The following is a 22861-nucleotide window of genomic DNA, read 5'->3' as shown; positions in this document are numbered from 1 at the left end:
AGTAAATGATGTATTATCTGGACTCTTCTGTGATCACTCAGGCTGGCAGAGACTAGGGGAGGAGTTCAAAAGGTGATGCCATCCTGAGTGAATGAGAAGTGGCACGGGCATGAGTTGGGAAAAAGATCTCATCCCACACACACACTCTGTAATCTGTGCAATGGGATGATGGGCATAATTCTGTGCCCACCCACCAGCCCTAGGCCTTTAAGGGGAACTAGAGTATAGAACAAACATCTGGAGCCCCTTGTGTCTAGGAGCTAAATGTTAGAAGCAGTGAACTGGGTTCTGTGTGACTTCCACCTATCCACACTCCTCCTAAGTCTCCCTATCTCCATCAGTATGATGGTGTTGGGGCAGACCACCACAGCACCTTCCTTCTGGCTCAGATTGAATCTGGGCTACCCGTGGAGCCAAGTAAACACTGGTGGGGCAAAGCTGTCTCAGCAAATGGTCATCCCAGGGAGCAGTGCGGTCTTGGGGCCTCTATTTTTACTAGCAGCCCCTCCCACCCAGGAAGCTGGGGAGAACTCCTTGTGGAATGTTTGGGCATCCAGATGCAGATGTCCTAAGACACTTAAGGACTGACTCTGTGGCAGGATTGGGGGACTCGGGGCTGATCATCAACATGCCTCCTCCAGGGGATTCTCCATCGTCACTTTTCTAGGCGTTCCTCCTAATCATGGCCTAGGAGGATGCCCCACCTCCACATCACACCTTCCCTGTCTAAAGCCCCCACCCACATACCTGCCCAGATCATGGCCTAACTTGGTCCTTTCATCCTGATCACAAAGTAACATTTTATTATTTATTTTTTATTTATTTTTTTAGCAAAGTTCTTTTTATTTTAAGATTTTATTTATTTATTCATGAGAGACACAGAGAGAAAGAGAGGCAGAGACACAGGCAGAGGGAGAAGCAGGCTCCATGCAGGGAGCTCGACATGGGACTCAATCTCGGGTCTCCAGGATCACACTTCAGGCTGCAGGCGGCGCTAAGGCGCTGCACCACCAGGGCTGCCCCCAAAGTAACATTTTATAGGCACTCTCAAGACATAAGGATTTGACCCAAAGCAGCATCCTTCTTGGAGTTGTTGATGAACCAAGGAGATATTTCTGACAGGATGCAAGAGCTATTCTGGCTCCACTGGCCCTAGTCAAGTCCCAGAAGCTGGTTCCTTCTCTAGTCCCCAGCCCCTGCACACTTAGGCTACTACCTCCCAGACTAATGTCCCAACATTTACCCCATAACCCACCCTGGTCCCAGCCAGTCCCTTTAAGCCCCTTTCAAGCACACCTTGGGCTCAGGCATCCCAACCCCCAAACTCAGACCAGCTTAGCCCTGTACACATAGACAAAAGATATACAGGCCACTCGCACACAGCCCTGTCTTTGTCCCCCACACATTCCCCCACTCTCTCCCCCCTTCCCACAGCAAAGACACTATAGGACCAAAAGATTAAACACATACTTTATACCCTGAGGTGAACAGGGGTAACTAGCACAGGGGCTCAGCACTCACGTTGCAATATATAAAAGTGATCTGTCTCCCTCATCCCAGCTGAGAATCCTGGTCTTACAGGAATTAAGGCAGTCCCTTAGGTTTCAAAATATTCTGGGTTTGGTTTGGTTGGTCCTGGTGTGGAGAACTAGGTTGTCCTCTTGAAGTCAAAGGAGGTCACATGGTAGGACTGGTCTAAGAAAGGCATCCAAGGATCACAGGCTCTTATAACTGGGAAGGCCACAGCAAGCCAGGGCTAGAACCAGCCCTCAGGAGTGGATAGAGGGGAGTTCTGCATCCCAGCAAGGCTGCCTCGCTGGAAGGATAGGAAGCCAAGTTGGTGCAATCAATGATGGCCAGCTGGCCCAGCCTCCCTGCCCAGATGGCAAAAGTCCTCCCCCACCTGCAGAGGCAGAGGTAGCTGATGGGCCTGAGCCAGCACCACCTCTCCCACTGTTCACTTGCCACTCCTGGAGCCCCGCTGTTTACTCATGGCCGTGAGCATCTGGCTAATATAGGAAGTCAGGAGGTCATCCATCTTGTAGCCCTGGAAACAACAGCAAGAAGAGAACAGAACAAAAAGTGGGACAGGGCCAGCCCACTCAGATGCAGAACTCTCCTAGGAAACTGTAGAGAGCAGAGCCCTCGACAAAGGAGGATCCTGTCCTGCTCTCGATCCAGTCTCCCCAGCTGTACACTTGAAGAGTTAGACTCATCCAGCCAGATATCTAAGATTCTAAGTTGTTATGACCCCACATAAAGGCCCCAGTTTGTAGGTCCCTAACATACTGGTGACACTAAAGGTTCTACCAGTTGAGTCATACCTCTGAAGTTCAGCTCAGTCCAAGAAGCCTCATTGCTAATGGGTCCACTGTTGAACTTAGAGGCTAAAGGCTCAGTTCCCAGATACTGAAGTTATTCAAGCAATAGTTATTAATTGAGGTGTCTGTTTCTCAGCACCAAATTAAGCCCCTCTCCCAGACCTAAGCTGAGTCTCAAACCAACCTGACCTTGGTCCAGTCTGACCCTAGATCCCAGTCTCAGGCCAAGCTGTGCACTCATGTTTGTCCTGGGGCCTGGGATGCTAGCTGAAGCTGCAGGCAGGCCTGAATAGAAGAGCTCTCACCAGTGACGTCTCACAGAGCAATTTGCTCCCGCGCACCAGGTTCCCAATGGTGATGTGGAAGTAGGTGTTGCCGCTGCTCCAGTTGGAGATCTTTGTGAAGGGATGAGTAGTCAAGATGTCCTAGGGAAGCAGACACAGTCTGAAGCTATGCAGTCTGGACCCTGTGGCCTCACTTCCCTCAGTTGCAACCCATAGATACCACACACCGAAAAGGCCTCCAGCTGTCGGACAAGAGAAGGAGCAAGAAGACAAGCCAGCTCTGCCATGGAGCTGCTGGGGGAGGCAGGTGCCTTCCCTCCATCCATGCATCATTTGGGACCAGATGGTAGGCCACCCAAGGAAGTCTGAGAGGCTGTGAGGTATGTGGGGCTGGAACTGGAAATTTGAGAGGCCCAAAGAAACAAACTATGATGCTGAGTGAGATGGTCCTGAGGAGGAAGACAAGATGACAAGGACAGCCCTGGGGAGCACAATGTGTGTGCGTGGAGAAGAATGACCAAGAGAGATAAGAGGAAAACCAGGGAAGTGGGGCACATGAGCACAAGGGGAAGATGGTGGTCCTTGGCACTCTACCAATTGTCCAGTTGTACCCCTCCTGGGTATGTAGTAGGACTGTGCTTCCTGGTTTGCTGAGTGAGGACAACTCTGGCCCATAAATATGAACAATAGTTATCCACCTCCACCCAATGCAGTCTGCCATCCTGACCAATATGGACAGAGAACATTGTGGAAGGAAGGAATGGTTGGTAAGGGGTCCAGTGATGCCGATAGGCCAAGTACTGATAAGTTCATTGGATTCAGTAGCAAGGTGGTGGCTAGTGACTCTAGGAGAGCAATTTTGATGGAGCAGGTAAGAAAGTAGACAGACAAAGAATCTCAAGATGTGTGGCCAAGAGGGCAGATGAAGTGAGGATGGTGGCCAGCAGGGGCTCTTTGAGGCTTGGGTTTGGGGGCCATTGTTAGAGGTGCACACAGAGAAGTATACCTCCCCACCCCTGCCCCTTTACTGCTCACCTTGCTTCTGGGATCGATGAGGCTGACCCCATACTTATTGATGGCGATTAAGAGGATCTCGGGGAAGTTTGGCTCTGTAGTTTGCTAGCAAAGAGAGCCAGAAACCATCAGATACAGCTGGGGGAACCCAGAGCAGGGAAAGCTGGGTGCCAGGATTAAGTTGCCCTCTCCTGCTGCCTGCTCAATGCCAGGGCTACAGCAGGGCTGGTGGCCCTGCTGCAAGCTCATGTTCTCCATCTCTACTGGGCCCTCAGTGCCACCCAGATCCCCTCATGGGTCCCCAAATGATCCCATTTCTCACCCTCCCCAGTGGCAGTTTCATCCCTTCTCTCCTGCTTCTCTAGGAGTCTGGGCTATCTCCTCTCTCAGCCCAAATGTCTTTCATATTTAAAAATCCTGAGCTCTATCCCTGCTGCCTCCAGCTTATCTCTTTACCTCCCTCTCTTTTTGCACAGTCAGACTTCTCCAAAGGCCCCCATTCAAGGTATGTAATGAGGCCATCCCCTCTCTTCTCCATCTTGTGCCATTCCCACAGTTCTCTTGCCATCCTGTTCATCATCCTCCTGCCTCTGCTCGTGCCCCTTAGGCCCACCCCCACCCTATGGTCAGAGTGCATTTCTCACCCCATCATCCCTGTTTAGAACCCTCCAGTGTCGGCCACCACCTGCAGGAGGAAACCTCACCCCCTCGCCTGCTTGCCAGGCTGCCTCAGCACAGTCTGCTCATCTCTTACCCTGTGGCCATCCATACTCAATCTCTCGTACTTCCTGTGCTCATGCTAGGCCCTCTGCCAGGAACAGTCTCCCCAGGGTCCTCCTGGAAAGCTCAGCTGTTGCCTCCTCAGCCTTCATAGTCTGGGTAGGCCTCCCAGGTTCTAGCACTTTGATGAGGGTTCCCCCTTGTCACACATGACCCAGTTCATTCTCCGGTACTCTGGCTTGTTTACACATCTGCCTCCCCTGCTAGGCTGAGCTTCGGGTAGGCCCTCGGATCCCAGGACTGAGACACCCAGGTGGTACAAAGCTGAGGGTGCTTCCATCCTTCCCTTGCCAGTACAGGTGGCAGAGGCTATCGCTGTCACCCACAGTCCTGGAGAGGAGTTCCTGTGCCTTCTTGCCCCCACCCCTTGAGGCAAGAAGCCACCCATAATGTACCTTCACCTCGAAGAAAGCTGAACCAAAGGTGGGCCACTTGAAGATGAGCTTTAGGAAGGCTAGCTTGGCTTCCTCCTTGGACTTCCCTGCATGCTTATTGAAGTAGGCAACAATAGACTGTGGGGGAAGCACAGGTCAGAGGCCTCTCTCCTGCCACTCCTGCCCCACCTGCATTGTCCAGCTCTCCCGGGCCCTGGGGGGTCCAGGCATAGGGCGAGGGTCCCAGAGGCCATGAAGGCTCCCCTCCCCTTGTTTATCCCACTCAATGGAATCCTGATCTCCCTTCCCTCTCTCCTCTCCCCTAAGCAAGCAGGCCAAAAAGTATCAAGTAAAATCAGGTCACCATGGTAACCAGGACAGGGCAGATTGCTACCAAGCAGCCAGGTGAGGCCTTTGCCTGGAGGACTGGATACTAAAGCAAGTGGAAGGGAAAATGGGACTTTATCATATACAGGGAGACTTCCGCAAGAGAGACTTCCCTGGGCTGCTGCCTAGCACCTGACCCATAGGGTGCCCAGAGACTCATTTGGCAGTGTCCCGAGTCCTACCACCACCTCCGTACTCACCCGCTTCCAGTCATCAGGTGAGATCTGCCGGATGAGGTCCTGGGGCACCAACTCCCGCAGAAGCTTGGGGATACTGGGGAAGTAGGACTTGTCCTCCTCGAATTTGACCCTGTAGATCAGTGCCCCCAGCTGCAGCACCTCCTCCCGTGTGCACTTGTGGTAGCCCCGGAGATACTTGGGCAACTCCTGCCAAAGGCAGAGCAGGTCGTAGGCATGGAGAGAATGGGAAGAAGTGGGTTCCTTCCCTACCAGCCTGATGTGAGGTCTACTGCTTACCCTGCATTCAGGCCTACCTGCTTCTCCAGCCTCATCTGACACTGTGCCCCAAGGGGACAAAGCACAGCACAGGGAATGGCAATTGTGCTTGCACAGATCCAGCACATTAGAGTTGGAAAGCAAAGCCATGTATGCATACTATTTCATCTCCCCTCATAATAGTCTGGTGAGCTGAGCAGCCCCATTTCAAAGACAAAGGGACTCAGAGTGACCAGCTGAGGAGCCTGAGACTATTCCACACCACCAAACCTTCTGAGGCTGTCCTTCATTGGGAAAAACCTCTCAGGCTGGCCTCCTCCCATTGGTTCCCCTGAGATTGGCTGGTTTCATCTGCAGCACCAGCCTCTCCTCCACTTGGAACTTCCAGACCCAGAAACAGAGTAACTGAGAATGAGGAGTGGACCAAAAGCAAAGATGAAGCCTCAAAAGGGCCAACACCACCCCTAACCTTACAACTGTCTTACCTAGTCTTTGAAACAGGGAAACATGCTGGCCTGAGGACACACTGCAGATTATTATTTTTTTTATTAACTTTTAAAAATTTATTTTTTAAAAGTTAATATGTGCATAAAAGGAAACTGAAAAACACAAGCAGCAAAGAACAAAGTCATCCATAATCACAAGCAGTTTACAGTTTGACTTCTAGGTTCTGTGTGTGTATCTACACAAGTAAGCATTTTAATGTAAGATCGTACAGTTATGTATCATGCTTTTACACACCATGAATATTTATCATGTCAAAGTCCCCAAACTATGAGTATTTTGTTAACCAAGAATACACTACACGAACTCCATCTGAAAAAAATATATAATCCTGCCTTTCTTGGCGACAAAAATATAAAAGACAAAAATGGCAACAGGCCTCTAGATAAAGATACTGGCAGAGTTACAATTAAAATACTGCATTCCCTTAATGTTCAATTAAAACTGAGACATAAAGTAACAGAGTACACAACATATAATGCTTCTAAAAGAATTCATCATCCAATCTATAATATTCAATTAGCAAGGAGGTATGTTTCCATTGAATCACTTAATGTATTCCTATAGTACAGCCAAAGAGACTAATACATGTTAATAGTTATCGTTAAAATGTAAATACGAAAACATCCGCATACAACTCTCCCTCTATACTTCCTTCTGTCCCTCTGCTGTCAACCTAGTAAGTTCTGACATTTCTCAGAGTCAGCTTAACAATCTCATGTCCAAGATGCTTCTTTCCTATCAATGATAACAAAGAGAAACTTAAAAATTGGTTAATTCACTAGCTGTACATTTTATCACACATTGTCACCTCAGGATATCCAAAAAGCTTAGATGTTACAAAATAATGAACCTTTCCACAACACACACAGGTACTTCATAAAAACATACGTATAGATCTATGGTTATAACCTAAAACTGTCTTCTAAAAGTGGAGATACTAGCAAAAAGCCCTTCCCTTCACCCACACACACTGCAGATTAGAAACCTGAATCAATTGTTATCCATCTATCCACCTTTTAAACTATTCACCCACCTATCCACCTATCCATACCCATCCCTCCATCCATCCACCTACCCATCCATACGGTTCTACCCACCCACATCCATTTACCATTTGTCCATCCATCCACCCACCAATATCCACCCATAAGTTCATTCACCATCCATCCTTCCACCCATTCATTCACTGAGTCACTTCCTATTCACCCATCCACCAAGCCAACATATATTCATTATCACTATGAGCCAGGCCTTAAATAACATAAACCCTCCCTACTCTCATAAAACTTATAGTCAAGGCAAGAATAACCAACACCCAAATCAATGTATAATTACAATCTTTGAAGGAATTGCTCTCAGTGCTATCACAGGATACATCTAGTTGACTTGATCTAGTCTTGGGAACAGGGAAGACTTCCCTTATGATGATTGAAATGACATTTAAAACTCAGTAGGTGAAGTAGGGAACCTAGGCAAGAGTTTCCCAGAAGAGAGAATGTTACAGAGGTTCCTTAGAATACCTGAGAATTTGAAAAAATGTAGTTGGAGTGAAGTGAACAAAGGGGAACTGGGTACAAGACAAGGCAGCAGAAGTAGCTAATGGCACTCTCCATGCAGGGCTGCAGTCAGGATTTGAGGTTCTACCTTGAGAGCAAAGGAAGCACTGAGAGGATTCCAAAAGCATGATGACCACCCTGTGGAGAATGAATTCAAAGGGGGGAACAATGGACAGGGGAGCTCAGGGGAAGGTTACCAGCTTCACCAGATGAGAGAAGATGAGGGACTGACCTGAGCTGGTATAGTAGGGGAGAGATGTGGATGGATTTTAGAGAGATTTGGGAGGTGAAGTCATCAGGTGAATGATTTGGGACATGGAAAACGGGAGAGGGAGATGTCAAGACTGACTTGGGTTTCTGCCTTGGGGAAATTGGTAGTTGCCATTCATCGCATGGCACCATGGAGAGAGGCAGAGCTCATGGGTGAATGAGCCCTGCTGATTCCCAAGCTAGCATTCTCTTTACCATGGTAGCCACCATCCCTGTCCCCCATCCTTCCCAGAATCCTGGTCTGCCTGCCCCTTAGATAAATGGTAAAGGTAAGTGAGCCCAGAAAATATCACTGAATCTGCAGCTGTGAAGACATGGAATCAAACCCCAGTTCCACCTGCCCTGCAATCCTAATCACATCAATTGATCTCTCTGAGTTTCAGTTTCTCCCTCTATAAAATGGGAACACCATGCCTACTTGTTGGGATTTGCTGGGAGGGCAAAATGAGTGAAAAGTGCCAGACACAGAATAGAGGTTCAACATGAGGGCACCCCACAACCTCGGCTTCCTGCAGACACATGCTTGTGCTGGAAAGTGCAGATTCACACTGAGGCCTCGGATACATCCGGATACACCCAGAATCTTCAATTCAGAGGATAGCCCCTCACCAACAGAAGGACATGAACAGGTGGGGATTAAGAGCTCAGAAGAAACAACAAGGCTCTGAGGAAGAAGAGTGTGAGGCTGAGCCACTCCCCAAATCCCAGCAGGACTCTCAGAGGCCTTGCCATTAGAGGCCCGTCTCCTTGCAAGGACAGAAGGTTCCCGCTTTCCCAAAGTATAACAAGGCCAACAGCACACGGAGGCAGTAACAGCAGAGAAGTGCTAGGCAGCTCACCTGGTAATAGTGGAAGATGGAATCAGCCATCGGGTCCTTCCCTGGCACTGTGGTGGTCCACAGCTTTTTCATGAAGAACACCTGGTAGGTAAGCGAGGGCACGATTCCTGTGGCAGAGGGCAGTTGATCACCCAGAGGGTCCCAGCACAGAGGGCCACCCATGCTGAGCACTAGCCCCGGAGGAGGCTGGAGCTTAGGTCCCACCCAGGTGGGCCTCGCAGTATGGCCCTGAGCCAGCACCCGCCCTGCTCCGGGCTCAGATGATCCCAGATGCCAGCCTCACATTACCATCCTTGACAGGCCGTGCTTTCTTTATCCAGTCTGTCAGGTGTCGAACAAAGTCGAAGAAGAAGTCATTCTCAGGGACACTGATGACCTAGGGATGTGGGCATTCAGGTCCATGCATTTTAGTTCCAGCAATATTGAGTTTTCTCATTTTCCCACCCAAGGCCCTCCTGGTGGTCCTTTCTTGGAGCCAGAAGGGGTGTCCCACTCTGCCCTGACTGCCTGTTGTGCCAGAGCACAGACTACTTCCTGCCCGGAGTGATGGTCATTCCACTTGCCATTCAGCAAAGACCTACTGCATGCTATCCTAGACCGTGGGGAGAAGGCCAAGGATGAGACCCAGTCCGTTCCTGGGACATTCTCCAGCATCGTGACCTGCTCCTCCCACAGGCTTCAAGCTCCTCTGGGTCCAGGACCTCCCTGTGATCACCTCTGGATCCCCAGTATTTGGCACAAGGACAGCTGATGAGGAGACAGACATGGATGCACAGGGAACTATGAGAGAGCACCTGATCTACACGATCAGGGAAGCCTTCCCACAGGAAGAGGCTCAAAAGCTGGGCCCTTGACCTCCATGGACACAGAAGTGGTGGAGAGCAGTATGGAATGGTGGTAGGGACCTGTGCTCTGGAGTCAGACCTATGTGCATCTGTGTCCTTGTTGTGTGACTTTGAATGTGTTACTTAACCTTCCTAAGTCCAGGTTTTGTGATCTGTTAGGTGGGGATAATCACCCTCCTTTCAAGGGCTATTTCAAGGATTATTTCAAGGATCAATTGGCCTCCCCAAGGCAGCTGAGGGACCAGTCAAATCAAATCTGGAAAGTACATGCGTGTTGCAGCAGAGTGATGAGCCTGGTGTGTCCAGAACATAAACCACCCAAGAGGTTTGGGGACATGCTCTGTCATGGCTCAGAAGAGATTTAGGGGAAGCTGCTACAAGTAAGGGGGTCCCTGCAGGGATGTAAGGAGGAGAGGGGCACGGTCAGATGCCACATGCAAGCACATCTCTCTCTTCCCCTCTCTTCCTCCCTCATTCTCTCTCCCCTCCCTGCTGCCCCACGACCAAGCAAATGTTCCAACACACAGACCAACAGTGGTCAGATAGGAAGCCAGTGACCCATGACCTACCTTGTCTGCAATTTTGACAAAGAGACTGAATCCCTCTGAGGACTTGAGGAGCAGCCGGGCTGCAATGTTCTGGCAGAAGTCTTTGGCCCTAGTGCTGGACTCCACCTCAAAGGCCTGGGGAGTGGGGGGTAGGGAGGGATACTTGGCTCTGGCAAGGCCTCTGCTGGGGCTTCTTGCACCCCTCTGTCTGTGCCTGCAACAAGATTGAGCCCCCTCCCCTCCCGGAGGGAACCCTCCATGCGAGGGGCTTCCCTATGGGTCTAGAGCTGGGCATGGCCTCTAAGAAAAGGAAGAAGCTAACTCCTGTCCAGATCTTTCCAGATTGTGTCCTTCCCAACCCTCCAAGTGGACTTGGCCTCTGCTTCCAGGGTTCCAGGGTTCTGGCCCATACAAGCATGGTGGTGGTGGCGGGGGGGCGGGGGGAGGAGACGGAAGGGGGTTGAGAGGCCAGGGGAGCCCAGATGGGGAGGTGATTGGGAGTAGAGAAGAGGCTGGAGGAAGAAAAAAGCAAATTCCAGAAAGGGGAGGAAAGAAGAGAGGAGAAATAGCCTGGGGTAGGGGTGGGGAGGCACTGCTCCACGTAAGGTTCCATCCACTGGAGGGATGGGAAGGATGTGTTAGTTTCTTGTCCTTATCACTAGAATCCGATCATGGCATTTCCAAGCCTCTAGCCTCTAGGCAAATTTCAAAACTGCTTTTGAAACTAAAAGTTTCATTTCTGGAATCATTTATGTGAATGAGCCCCTGTGCTGAGGTGGGGCAGGGAGTGGAGGTCACAAAGCAGCCTGACCTACTGGGCATGATGGGAAGACAAATAGGACCTTTGGACAAGGAGACCTACAATCAGGTCAGGTGAGGAGGAAGAAAGGGGCCTGCAGGAAAGTGGGCTCAGGGCAATAGGGAGGCTTGGAGGGGTGGAGGCAGGTGGGCCTGTGCCCTGGTACAGGGCTGGCAGCAGGAAGGCAGCATCAGCACAGAGCACAGCTAGGAGGGAGGGAGCAATCTTCTCTTCTCTGAGCCAGAGCCTCCTCAGAAACAGGGAAGAATGATTTTTTTCAAGGAAGCTGCTGGAGACAATAGAAGGTCAGACCCGGAAGCCAAGATCTCCTGACCCAGAGAGTTTCTCTCAACTGAGCCCTGACTCTACTGAGGAGCAGGAGGGTGGGAGCAAATGTGGGGGTCCCTGTGTCCTCAGGGAGCCTGGTCCTTCAGGAGTGCCAGTGACCAAGAAGCCTGCAGCCCTCACCTCATCGGTATCATCAGGAAAGTAGACCTTGTGGAAAATCTGGGTGGTTTTGTGCTGGATGGCCTCCACTTCCACCAGGTGTGGGGGGTACTTTCGGGACCCATTTCTGAAAACCAGGGGGGGTGGCTGTCAGGAGCCTGTTGGGTTCATGGGGCCATGGGGAGCAGGGAATAGAGGGAACTTTGGAGATTGACCCCGCTTCTAATTCCTGTCCACCACTTCCTACCAGATGATGGTCACTTAACATCTCAAGGCTTCCAGTTCCTCAGCCATAGAATGAGAGGAGAATAGTACCCACCCCCAGGGCTGTGGAGGGAACGGAAGGAAGTGAAAGAGTGGCCTTTGCCGAATATGAATTGCGGCCCAGGTGCCTGCCTCCCCAGTAGGCTGGAAGGTATGCACCAGCCCCTCTGAGCAGCCAGACGCAATCAGCGTCCAGCATGGGCACTATGTGCAACCTTTGGCAGGCTGACAGCCGTGGGACCCCAGGGACAGGTCCCACCTGCTCTGTGGGCACGTCCTCATTCGCAAGGGACACCCGCAAGCTCAGGTTGGCTGGGAACACATCCCAGCACCTGCCCCAGGCTCTTTGCCCATTCCCTCTGCTCTCAGGGCTGCCGTACCTCAGGGCTTTCTGGAGGCGCTGCAGGCAGTCGATGGCGAGAGGGCAGTGCTTGCGGGACTGCAGGAAGCGCTGCACGTGGGGCAAGAGGATGTTGCTGGGCGGGAAGAGGCCCGTGCACAGCCAGAGCAGCTCCCAGCCTCGCTCCTCACTATACCTGCAGGAAGAGGTGTGGGGTCCAGCAGGGGTACCACAGGCCAGTCATGGGTCTGAGTCCCCCAAGGGGCTGCACATCCCTCGGCACCTCACCATGGCAGCACATGTCTGCCGTGACCCCCACCACTTTTCTGAAGACCCAACACAGACCCACCTCCCTGACAGCCGGATGGTCAGTGCTACTCAAAGTGTGGCTGGCCAACCCACACCGGGCCACACAGCAGCAACATGGAAGTAAGGTGCTCATGCCAGAATGTCAACCAAACACTCTTGGTTCAGCTAAGATTTTTTTTTTCTTAGCAAGACTTCCTTCCTATGAAGGAAGCAGTGTGTGATTTGTATTCTGGCAGAAGCTCTTTAACTCATTCTTTGAGTGGCACAGTTAGATGGGTCCCTGGGCTCCTCGGGCACCACTCTGAGCTCCTTGGGCCTGACAGGAACGAAGCATAGAGGACTTCTAGAAGGAGGTGGCATTTGATCTAGGTTTTGAAGGCTGAGGCAAATTCGGATATGCAAGAAAGGAGATAACTGCTGACTGGGCATAGCACGCATGAAGGTTTGGCAGCGTGAAAAGACCCAATATATGGCTCAATGGTGGATTTTGTAAGAGGTGCAGAAAATGGCAAAGCTGAGGAGGGAGTTGAGGATCTAGTGTAAGGGGAGACGGTGGGGTTTCTCTCAGGTTCTGAGACTTAACCTGGGCCTGACCTCCCATTCCTGCCGCCGTCCAGCCCAGCAGGGAGGAAGTGACACACTCTGGGACTCAATGCTGTCAGCCCATGAGCATTTTCAGCCAGAGCTTCCAACTGCCAGCCAGCACAATGCAGCTCATGCCAAGTTGGGGACACTTGCTCAAGAACAGTCTGCAGGCAGACAGTGGAGTCTGGGCTGGGGAGGGGTGTCCAGAGGAGGTTCAGGCAGGGAGTGGCAAGAAGTTTAGGAGGAGCTGGTGCTGTTAAATTTGGAGATAGCTTCAGAGGACACAGCCACCACCTCTGGGTTCTTGACCAGACTCCCTTGGGCCTTGAAGCAGAGGTGGGACGTGAGGGGGCCTGAGGGCAGCTCCCAGCCCTGAGCAAGGAAGGACTGCTGCCAGGCAGGGCCAGCTGCTGCCTGGGGAGGGAGACAGCTCCCTGTCATGGTGGGTAGAGGACCTTTCAGATGCCCTTCAGCTGTGAGCACTAGAGGGGAGCCCGCCCCTCTCCCCCACCTTCCCCCACAACCCACCTGATGTGGTTGTCAGTCAGCTGCTTCAGGATCTGCACATACACCTCATCCTTGAGAGGCTCAGCCTTTAGAGAACCCTCAAAGATCTGGTCAGTGAGCTCATTGACAGAGCGCATCCTCTTGGATGGGTAGTCGCCCATGTACTTGAGCATGGGTGAGGAGCCGTCAAGGAAAGGCTTGTGACCAATGGGGGAACACTGGCCCAAGAGGCCACACTCTCTAATAGGGTCTGCCCCTACCCAACTGTGTGGCCCTGGGCCTCTGACTACTCACTCAACCCTCCCACCCTGTTTTCCATGCCTACTGCCCTCCCTCTCCTCAACTTCTCTGGCCACCTCTTCACCACTGATCCCACATCAGCCCAGGTCCTCATCCACATCCAAAGTCCTCACAGCAACCAGGATGAATGTTCCAGATCATAGCCTTGACTCCTCACTGCTTAGGGGCTCCTCATGGCCTTGGGCTACAGTCCAAGCTTCTCAACAGAGCTTGGGAACCCTTTGTTAGTCAGCCCACATCTTCAGATTTCCTTCTATACCTCTGCTTTCCACCTGTGCTGAATCATTTTGTGATCCTGGGCCTTTGGGCATGCTCATTCTGACTGGAACACTCCCCATCTACCTCCCCTTTGACTGACTAGGGCCTACTCAGTCGTCAGGTCTCAGCCTAGATACCCCTTCTTCCAAGGAGGCCATCCTGGCCTCCTCCAGGCCCACATCAGTTCACTGTGGGCTGGCCCCCATCAGCGTGTCTGCCCTTTCAGCTGTAAGTACCATGAGGCCAGGGCCTGGGTCTGCTCACAACTATGTCTCCATGCCTGGCCTAGCACATGACGATGGACACGTCTGTGGATGGAATGACAGAGTCAGAGGAGATAATGGATGAGGCATCCCCTTGCATGCTGCAAGGTGCCAGGCAAATGGATCCACATCCCTCTACACTGTCCAGGACCCAACTGGCCCTTCTGTCAGAAGGAAGTAGGTATCTGGATAAAAACCCTAGAGTCAGGGGCCCAGCACCACCCACCGACCTTGGGGTTCCCCCTCCTTGTGGCCCCTGCCCTGCCCTTCCACGGTGACCACCCCTGCAGGTGTGGATATCGATGAAGGCCATACAGGCCTCCTGTGAGAGCTCCTCACTACCCAGGATCTTCTTGAGCAGAGCCTGCTTGAGTGGCTCCCGTGTGTGACTCCACAGCCGGTCCTTGCCACGGGCTTTGGACACCATCACCCGGCTCAGCGTGTGCTTGGGTGGGGGCCTGACGCAGCACAGTCAGCACTGACTGACCCCCAAGTTGTAAGATCCACTCCTACCCCACTTGTAAATGGAGGCTGAAGGCCCCACTCCTCCCTGATACACTGGGTGACCTGGGGTGGGTCACCTGGCCTCCCTGGAAAGACAGCCTGGCCCACCTCCACAGCCTCCTCCCCTCTGTTCCTCTCTGCTCTAGCCTTGGCATGTGCCACCTACAGCACTCCTCCACCTGGGGCATCCCCTGCCCAGCTCAGCCGCCACCTCCTCCAGGAAGCCTGTCCTCTGTCTCCACCCCAACCCCAGCCTCCCCATCACAACACTGGGCACACGGAATCACAGCTGCACAGTTTCGAGCCTATCTCCCCACCAGGGCTGTGAGTCAGTGAGGAAGGTGCAGGCATGAGTGGTGAGTGCCCAGGACCCGATATCTTAAATAAAGGAAGGATAAAATGACATAAGAAGGGTCATCTCAACAGACAGAAAGTGCCCTCCTGCTCCCTCTGACCCAGGCCCTGCTCATAGACAGGAGCATCACAGGGCAACCCCAACACACCGACTAGAGTAGCAGAAGCCTAGAGCTCACTCTCTGGGTCCCCCGCTATCCTTTCCCCATCACCTGAAATAGTCATAGGAGAATTCCTCCAGCGTGTAGGGCTTGGCGCGGACCTCAGGCTCTGCTGTGCGCAGCTGCAAGAGCCGGATGACGTCCTGTCTCTGGTCAGGGGTCATGGTGACCAGGGCCTAGAGACCAAGAGACAAGGGTCTGAGGTCAGCCCTTCATGTGTGGCCCCCAAGATCAACACAGTCAAGCCCAGAGCTTTCTGGAGTGGGGAAGATTGCCTGCCATGGGGATGACCCTCACCCCATGGTGACCCTGGGAGCCCTTTTGCTGATTGTGATCTCTGAGGTTACTGCTGTCTCCATCATGCTGCACTCAGGATCCTTTCCTTAACACTCTGTGTCTGAACCAGGTTGGGTCAGTCAGAAAGCCTGGATGAAGCAGGGGGATGGGGGTGTAGTGTGAGAACTGCCCAGTCAGTCTAGCTCAGCAGCTGCCTGGAAAGCCAGGCTTAAGTCTTCAGTGCTGTGATCCAGAAGAATCTGGGCCTCCCCTCCCTGCTCTGCCCGCACTGCCTTTTCAGATAGTGCGAGGTGATGTCTCCCTGCCCACTCTCCTCCCAGCCCTCGCCCTCGGCAGTTCCTCATTTGATGCAGTTTCTAGGCCACTCCCCACCCAGCACCGGTTTGACAGCTTCCCCAACTTGAAGTTGGTGGTCCTGTGAGACCCCCAGATCATCTTCACAGAACTGCAGACCATGAATCTATTTTAATTCCTCACTCCATTTTACAGATACAGGGAGAAGACAGAGAGAGGCCCAGAGGAGACTCCCATCCATCTGCCACCCCCAAGCCACATACCACAATTTCCCGCGGTGGCATGGTGACAGTGGGCATGACATACACGCAATCAGTGGGGAAGTCCCCACGCTGCTTGGTTCTCTCATTGATGCCGTTGGCCCAGCCTGAGTTCATGACCTGCTCCCCTGTGTCATGGTCCAGGATGATGAGGTCTCCCTTGGCAAAGCTGAGGAAACCCGACTCCTCCCCCGCTGGGAGGTGGAGGTGAGCAGGGCCATGTGGGGGCAGAGAGAGGCTGGATTGGAACATCTTTATTTGGGTTGATGACCCATAAGCTGTTCCTCCCGCACTGAATAACTGAGGCCCTATCCCTCTCATGCGTGCTCACTGGTCACCCTGCCTCTACCTTGCCATAGCCCTTCACCAGACATGGCCATTGCACGGGCTACTCCTCTGCTCGAAAGCCCACCATCCTCAGCATGCTCACAAGGCTATTGTGGGCTGGATTTCCTGACTTCTTCCACTTCACTTCTTGCCCTTCCTCCCTAACCTCACCCCTTCCAGCCAAACCATACCATTTGCGCTTCCCAGACACACCTGCTTTCTCCAGCCTCTGTACTCTGTTTGTGCTCTCCTCCCTGCCTCAAACACTCTGCCCACACATACCTCCTCCCCGAACCCCAGGCTATGTGGGGGTCTCCCCTCCAGATTCCCAGCATCTCTGGGCTTCCCTGGTCACTGCACTATCCCAGGGACTGTCACTTTCCAGCCCCTCTCCCCACTGAGAGTACGGCCAGGGTCCATTTTATTTCTGTCCTTTCCAGAATTTATTTCTGTCCTCTCCTCTGCCCAGAGACTAGGAGGCCTGGGGTGTGCTCAGTCAGGGGGCGGTTACTGCTGTTCTCATCTACAGTTGGTGGGTATTTGGAGACTGAGGAGGAACCCCTGACGTCACCTGGAGAAGGTGACAGGTGATAAGCATGGAAGGACCAGGAGAGGACGATGCCCCATGGGGCACAGATGGAAGGTGCAGAGTCTGACTTTCAGTCCAGGTGGAGCCGAGGGCATCTGGGGAAGGGTGGTAACAGGCACTGGCAGTCCTGAGTGCCTGGTGATCTGCTTGGTGCCCCTGACCCCGGTACCTGGCGGCCTGTGCCAGGAGCCACTCACCAGGGTTGGGGTTGTCCTGCAGGGCCACCACGTACTTAGACCTCTTCCGGAGCCCTTCCAGGAAGGTGACCACTAGGTCACGGATGTCCTCAGCGTTGCTGGAGGTAAAGGTGTACTCATCCCCCTTGATGGTAGCCAGCGTGAAGCTGGGAGCTACCAGTTTTGCTCCCCTGCAGGACCAACACGGAGAACAGGGCCCAGCCGGGGTCAGTCCTGCCCAGCCCGAGTGAGGCGCAGCACAGCCCAGATCAGAGCAGCCCAGCGAGAGCAAGACACGGCACTCCCTGAAGGAGACCAAGGCCAGCCCAGTCAGACACGGCCCAGCCAGGGTCAGACGCAGCTCGGCCTGAGTCAGACATGGCCCTGCCGAAGTCACACACAGTCCGGAGCAAGGCCTGCAAGAGCCCAGCCTTGTTCCCCTTTGCTGTCTAATTCCTACTCCCCCTTTAGATCTCAGCCTAGATATTGCTTCCTCCAGGAAGTCCTCCTTGCCCTCCCACAGCCCTCATCACATTGGTCCTTGCTTTAAAATAGCCTGTTCCATGTCTATCTCATCTCTCAACTGAAGGAAGCTGCAAGAAGGCAAGGTCTATCTTATCTATTTTCATCCCCTGTACCTAGCACATGCCTGGTCAGAGCTGGACGTGCCCGGCCCCAGCACACATCAGACACTGCCCAGAGGCACTCCAGTAAGCCTCGGATCACTGAGGGAGGGCCTGCTGAGAATAGCAGTTTATTCCAAGATACCCCCTACCCCTGCACTGCTCTAGTGTGTCTAGAGCTTTCAGTTTATAAAGAATTCTCCCATTGGTCTCACCACTGTAGGGAAGTACTAACAGCTGTTTGAGGGACGAAGGGCATGGAGGGGAGTCCCACTTGGGCCCCTGAATCCCAGGCAAGGCTCTTTCTGTACACAGTTGACTGCCCCTGACTGTCCTCCTAGCCACCCACACCCATTTCTGAATGACCATTAACACCCCATAAAGACCCCCTGCCCCGATCAGCAGGGAGGCGCCTGAAATAGTACAGCACAAGCTGCTCGAGCACATGTGACCATGACAGCTCCCTGCATGTCTCTGCACCACAGTGATATTCCTGTATGAGGCCATGGCTCCCCCTCAGAGGCCCCTGTGACCCCCAGGAAAGCTCCAGGAGCCCTCTCTTTTCCCTTCTATCTGTGCGTCCATCTGCCTCTCTTTACTTCAGACAGCACTGAATCAGGACACAGGGTTTGACACCCCCCTGCCACTGGTCTTTGTACAGCTTTGGACAAATCCCTGCTCTGCACTAAAGTGCAATGTGGGAGGGGTCAGACTAACCTACTGCTGGACACAGCCATGATCTCGGGGAAGGACAGCTCCAGGAGCACCTGCTCCTGCTCATCCACAAAGTAGACGCCTGTCCAGTTGACCGCCACGATAACGTCGTTCTTGGGGAGGCTGGGGCCTGCGGCAGAGACCATGGCAGTGAGAGGCAGGTGGCCCCGCTCACAGCCCAGCCCTCCCCAGTCCTCATGCCCACTAGGGAGGTAGCGAGGGGGAACATGCTGACTTTCATTTACAAATGGGGAAACTGAGCCTCGGAGAGCACAACCTCCCTAGAAGTCAAAATTCAAAGGGCAGTGGGAAGAGAGCCCTGAAATCAGGAAATTCACCTAGCCCTGAAAGACCTAGCCCTGTCTTTCTGCAGCTCTGGACAGGTTCCTGCCCTGGAGTGAGGTGGACTATAGAGAGAGGGTCGACTGAGCCCCAAGGTTCCCTCCAGCTAGATATTTGGTGATTCTACGAAGCCCAGCACCAGCATGGAGCCTGGCATGGAGCTGATGCCCAGTAATTCGGACCCAAGGATGGCTGAGCCAATGGCCTGGTATGGGTTTGTTTCCATTACATCCACGCCCTGCTTCAGAGTCAGCCCAGCCTATACTCTGGACTGCCTGCTTCCGTATATAGTAGGTGCTTAATTATCCTAGCAGTCATTCATTTGTTTAATGCAGAGTGTTGCTGAGTACATGGACTATGGGGAGGCAGGATCCCCTCTGTTCATTGACCTGGAAAGATGAGCAACCCTCCCAGCAGGAACCCAGATGGCTGGGGACATTGGCTCAGGCCATCCCTTCCTTCCACTGTGGGCTAGAGCCATGGAGTGAGGGGTGGGAGAGGGCATGGAGGAAGATGGGTAGGCAGGAGGGCTGAGGGAGTACCTGAAAATTTGTAGGCTTCATAAAACCTGGAGAAGAGCAAAGGCCATTTGAAACGGGCATAATTGACCACATCCTCTTTGACCTTCTGGGCATCAGTCCTCCTCTGGGCATAAATCCCCTGGAGGGGCATGGACAGGGGAAGAAAGACTTCATAGAAGCTCTGTCTGGAAATCCAGTGTCTGTGCCCCCAATTCAGGAGTAGCCCTGGAACCATGGTACCCTCCTGTGCTCATGGCCTTGTCCTGAGCCATCAGCCCAGTCACCTCCATCACTCCACAGGTCCCACCTGCAGGGAGCTCCCAGTGCAGCCGGGACGGAAAAGCCCACAGTTGCAGCCAGCATGTGTGCAACCCCGAAGTTGTGGGTGGGTGGGAAGCACCTGGGACATGGGAACATGTGTGGCTAAGCAGGGGTGTGTGTGCCAGACCAGGAGGAGGAAGTGAGGAAAGTTGCAGCACAGGGAAGGGATGGAGCAGCCAGGAGATAATGCAAAGCTGCTGGCAAGAAACTAAAGCACTAGCATTTCATTATCTAAAGATATCCCTCGGAGCCCTATTAAGAACTTGGTGGTGTTGGGGCAGAATTGAAGGGATGTATCAGAATGAACTCCATAGTGTTTATCGTCTATGGACTCAAACATGGACAAAGACACATGTGCATGCCGTGTGCTGGGAGGGCCCGGAGCAGTGCTCTTCCAGGAGAGGACAAGGGTCAGAAGAAATGGCACGTGCCTACTCGGAGAGAGAGGATCATAAAGCAAATGCAGCACGTTAACACCTGGTGAGTCTGGGTGAAGTGGAGGGGTATATGCTTCTAGGTTTTTGAACTTGTAATTTCTCCATAAGTTCAAAATTGTTCCAGATGAAAATGTTTCTACCCCTCTGACCCTAAAAACCATGCTAACTCACAGCTCTACAGCTGACTTGTATACTCCACGAGAAGACGGGTCCAGGGATGTGACTCCCACAGGCCAACAGGCTCTGGTCCAAGGGGGAGACATGGCAAGCTCAGCTGTGGGCTCTGAAGGGCAGAGACCACCTCTGTCCTCTTCACATTTGTGTCCCCATGGTGAGCACCCCAAACAGAACAAATTAATGAGCAATGGTACCTAGTCTGGAATGTGCCATGTGCCATGTGCATGATGGCAGTGAACACAGAGGAGGCCCCGGGGGAAGTCAGAGGGACGGAAGCTGTTTGGGAGGTGGAATGGATGGGCTTCAGTGGCTGACAAGGTGGACAAGTGAGGGACAAGACATTGCCTGGACAGAGAGACAGAGGGGTGGAGGGAAAACATGTATTTCCTCTGCAAGGGATGGGAGGTGGAAGAGGACCTGGTGGGGGAGCCAGACCCAGAGGTAGAGAGGGTGCGGGGCAGGTTCAGGGAAGAGTGGAGGCTTGTGGGCAGCTCACCAGGGAAGGCACAGAGGGTTAGGGAAGAGGGCGTGCAGTGTAGAAGGGTGAAAGACTGCTGGTCTGCAGAGCTCCTCGGCAACTTGTGTGCAGAGATGACTCTGGTCTTATACAACGAGGGCCAGGAGGTGAGGAGCCTGCAGGTCCCCTCGAGCAGCCACACCACCCCTCCTCTACTAGTTGGGCAGGCCCCTTAGCTTGGAAGGGAGCTACCCAGGGCTCATTACCTGGGGACTCAAACAAGGAGGCCGAGGGGGTCTGTACCTAAAGTTCCCCAGGCAGGAAGCTGGGCCCGAGCTCTTTTAGACAGAAAAGAGGGTGCATTTCCTAGAAGCTCTTCCAGCATGCACCAACACCCCTGAGCCGTAGGTCTAGCAGGTGGCTGCTGCCAGGCCAGGAGGAGCAGGGGCCCCCAATATCCTTGGACCCATGGTTTCTCTTATGAGGCTACAGGGTTGGATCTGATCCGTCTCAGTGTCCCTGGCACCAGCCCAGAGTAGACAGCATAAGACACAAGTGAACTGATATCCATGGTGGAGGAAGGCTGCTTAGGAGGCAGGAGGTAGAGGGTGCCATCCTGTCTCCCAGCAACCCTGCGGACAGTGAGGGCTGTGACCCTTTTGATTGGCTGGGTCCTTGCCTCTCAGCCCAGGTCACCAGAGAGCCCCTCCTCCAAGACCCTGCCCCACCCTCCTACCTTCTTGTGGGCAGCAATGGCCAGCTGGGCCCACTTCTCAAGCGTCTTCAGGGGCGTGATCTCACGATCCGGGATATAGGTGGGCACAAGGTTTAGGAGGCGCTCTAGGATCATCTCGGAGCCATAGTCCACAAAGTACTGCTGGGAGGCCAGCTCGGCCAGATCATCCTCCTAGGTGGAGAGAGTGGGGAGGGTGCTATTCACACACCCTCTGGGAAGCCCTTCCAGACCACTGAGGCCTCCAGGGCCCTGCCTCCTATAGCTGTCGACCAGCCTTTGGGAAACCGTGCACTCACTGACTCCCCAGAAGTTCTTGTCTGCTTGGTGGAACCATAAAATCCCTGAGGGCAGAGCCACACCTCTGTCTTCTCCCGTGTCACCTCAGCACCAGCACAGATGCACATGAGCTGACACTGAGAGGTCAGCCAGTCCGCTGGAAATGTGGTGGTTGACCCAGAGACAGCATCTGGGCTGACAGGCTGCCCTGGAGAAGGGGGGTACCTGGGTACTGCTGGTACTGTCAAAGGGAAGGGGGGCATCCCATTACCATCTCCATCACCATCACCCCCCCACCCTGGGATGGTCCAAGTAGTGAATGACAAGGAGGTTAAGCTACAGAGGCTTCAGAGGGCCAGATGATGGGTACTGGGCATTTGCCCCTTCCCTGCCTAGGATGCCACAGCAGGCAGCCCTGGTGATATCTACTTGGGGCTCATTGGGGCTTTGGCAGAAGAGGCCAAAGAGAAAGGCTCTTGGGTGTCTTGAAGGCAGTAGATGTTTCCCAGCCAGTTCAAAGCATTTCAGAATTTTAACAATTGACATGGCTGTACTCATGCATTCTGTGAGGGTATTAGGTCACCACCACCATGATCACCAACACCATTGCCACCATCACCAATTTGGTACCATCCTGGGCCACTAACTGTCCCCCCCATCACCAACACCATGATTATCACCACTGCCCTTGCCACCATCAGCTTCACCATCACCACCACTGCCACCAACAACCACCACCTTCATTTCCATCACGTCCATCCTTATCCCCCCATCACAAGCACCAGTAGAATCATAGGCACCATAAGAACCATCATCACTACCATCAAAAATAAAATAACACAATACGAGTTATTCCATATCACTCCTGTCCTTAGAAGGAGACTAACAGAGTACACAATTACAAACTCTGGTCTAAACGAGTAGATCTCTTACTCCTTTAGAACAAGGTTTTCTGGATGAAAGCAGAACAATACAGCATGTTCTGAAGCACAGAGGCTGTACCATGCACAAGCCCTACAGCAGAGTAGAAGACCTTCCACCAG

At 53.1% G+C, this 22861-nt stretch overlaps 1 protein-coding gene across 7 annotated transcripts in view; it reads right to left on the bottom strand.

Annotated features, from left to right (window-relative positions):
- Window positions 1–1458: 1458 nt before the first annotated feature.
- MYO7A (myosin VIIA) overlaps window positions 1459–22861 on the bottom strand; it is an 84263-nt gene continuing 62860 nt past the window's right edge. For 2 of the 7 annotated variants that reach the window (XM_072794742.1, XM_072794744.1), the window contains 19 exons: window positions 21543–21713; window positions 19436–19553; window positions 18555–18681; window positions 17236–17519; window positions 16126–16316; window positions 15323–15447; window positions 14553–14710; window positions 13453–13606; window positions 12071–12226; window positions 11448–11553; window positions 10202–10315; window positions 9076–9163; window positions 8788–8894; window positions 5361–5546; window positions 4795–4911; window positions 3641–3724; window positions 2627–2746; window positions 1904–2047; window positions 1459–1816 (listed from right to left, as the gene is read on the bottom strand). In XM_072794742.1, coding sequence (XP_072650843.1) covers window positions 1958–2047; window positions 2627–2746; window positions 3641–3724; window positions 4795–4911; window positions 5361–5546; window positions 8788–8894; window positions 9076–9163; window positions 10202–10315; window positions 11448–11553; window positions 12071–12226; window positions 13453–13606; window positions 14553–14710; window positions 15323–15447; window positions 16126–16316; window positions 17236–17519; window positions 18555–18681; window positions 19436–19553; window positions 21543–21713 — 2496 coding nt within the window. In that variant the 3' untranslated portion in view covers window positions 1459–1816; window positions 1904–1957. Of the gene's footprint in view, window positions 2048–2626; window positions 2747–3640; window positions 3725–4794; window positions 4912–5360; window positions 5547–8787; window positions 8895–9070; window positions 9164–10201; window positions 10316–11447; window positions 11554–12070; window positions 12227–13452; window positions 13607–14552; window positions 14711–15322; window positions 15448–16125; window positions 16317–17235; window positions 17520–18554; window positions 18682–19435; window positions 19554–21542; window positions 21714–22861 lie in introns of all 7 variants that reach the window. The other 5 variants (XM_072794745.1, XM_072794746.1, XM_072794748.1 and 2 more) reach the window with 4 other exon arrangements.

This window comes from Canis lupus, chromosome 23, assembly GCF_048164855.1.
Source record: "Canis lupus baileyi chromosome 23, mCanLup2.hap1, whole genome shotgun sequence".
Taxonomy (NCBI): domain Eukaryota; kingdom Metazoa; phylum Chordata; class Mammalia; order Carnivora; family Canidae; genus Canis; species Canis lupus.
The sequence above is the reverse complement of the archived record's forward strand: the minus strand, read 5'-3'. Positions and strand labels throughout refer to the sequence as shown.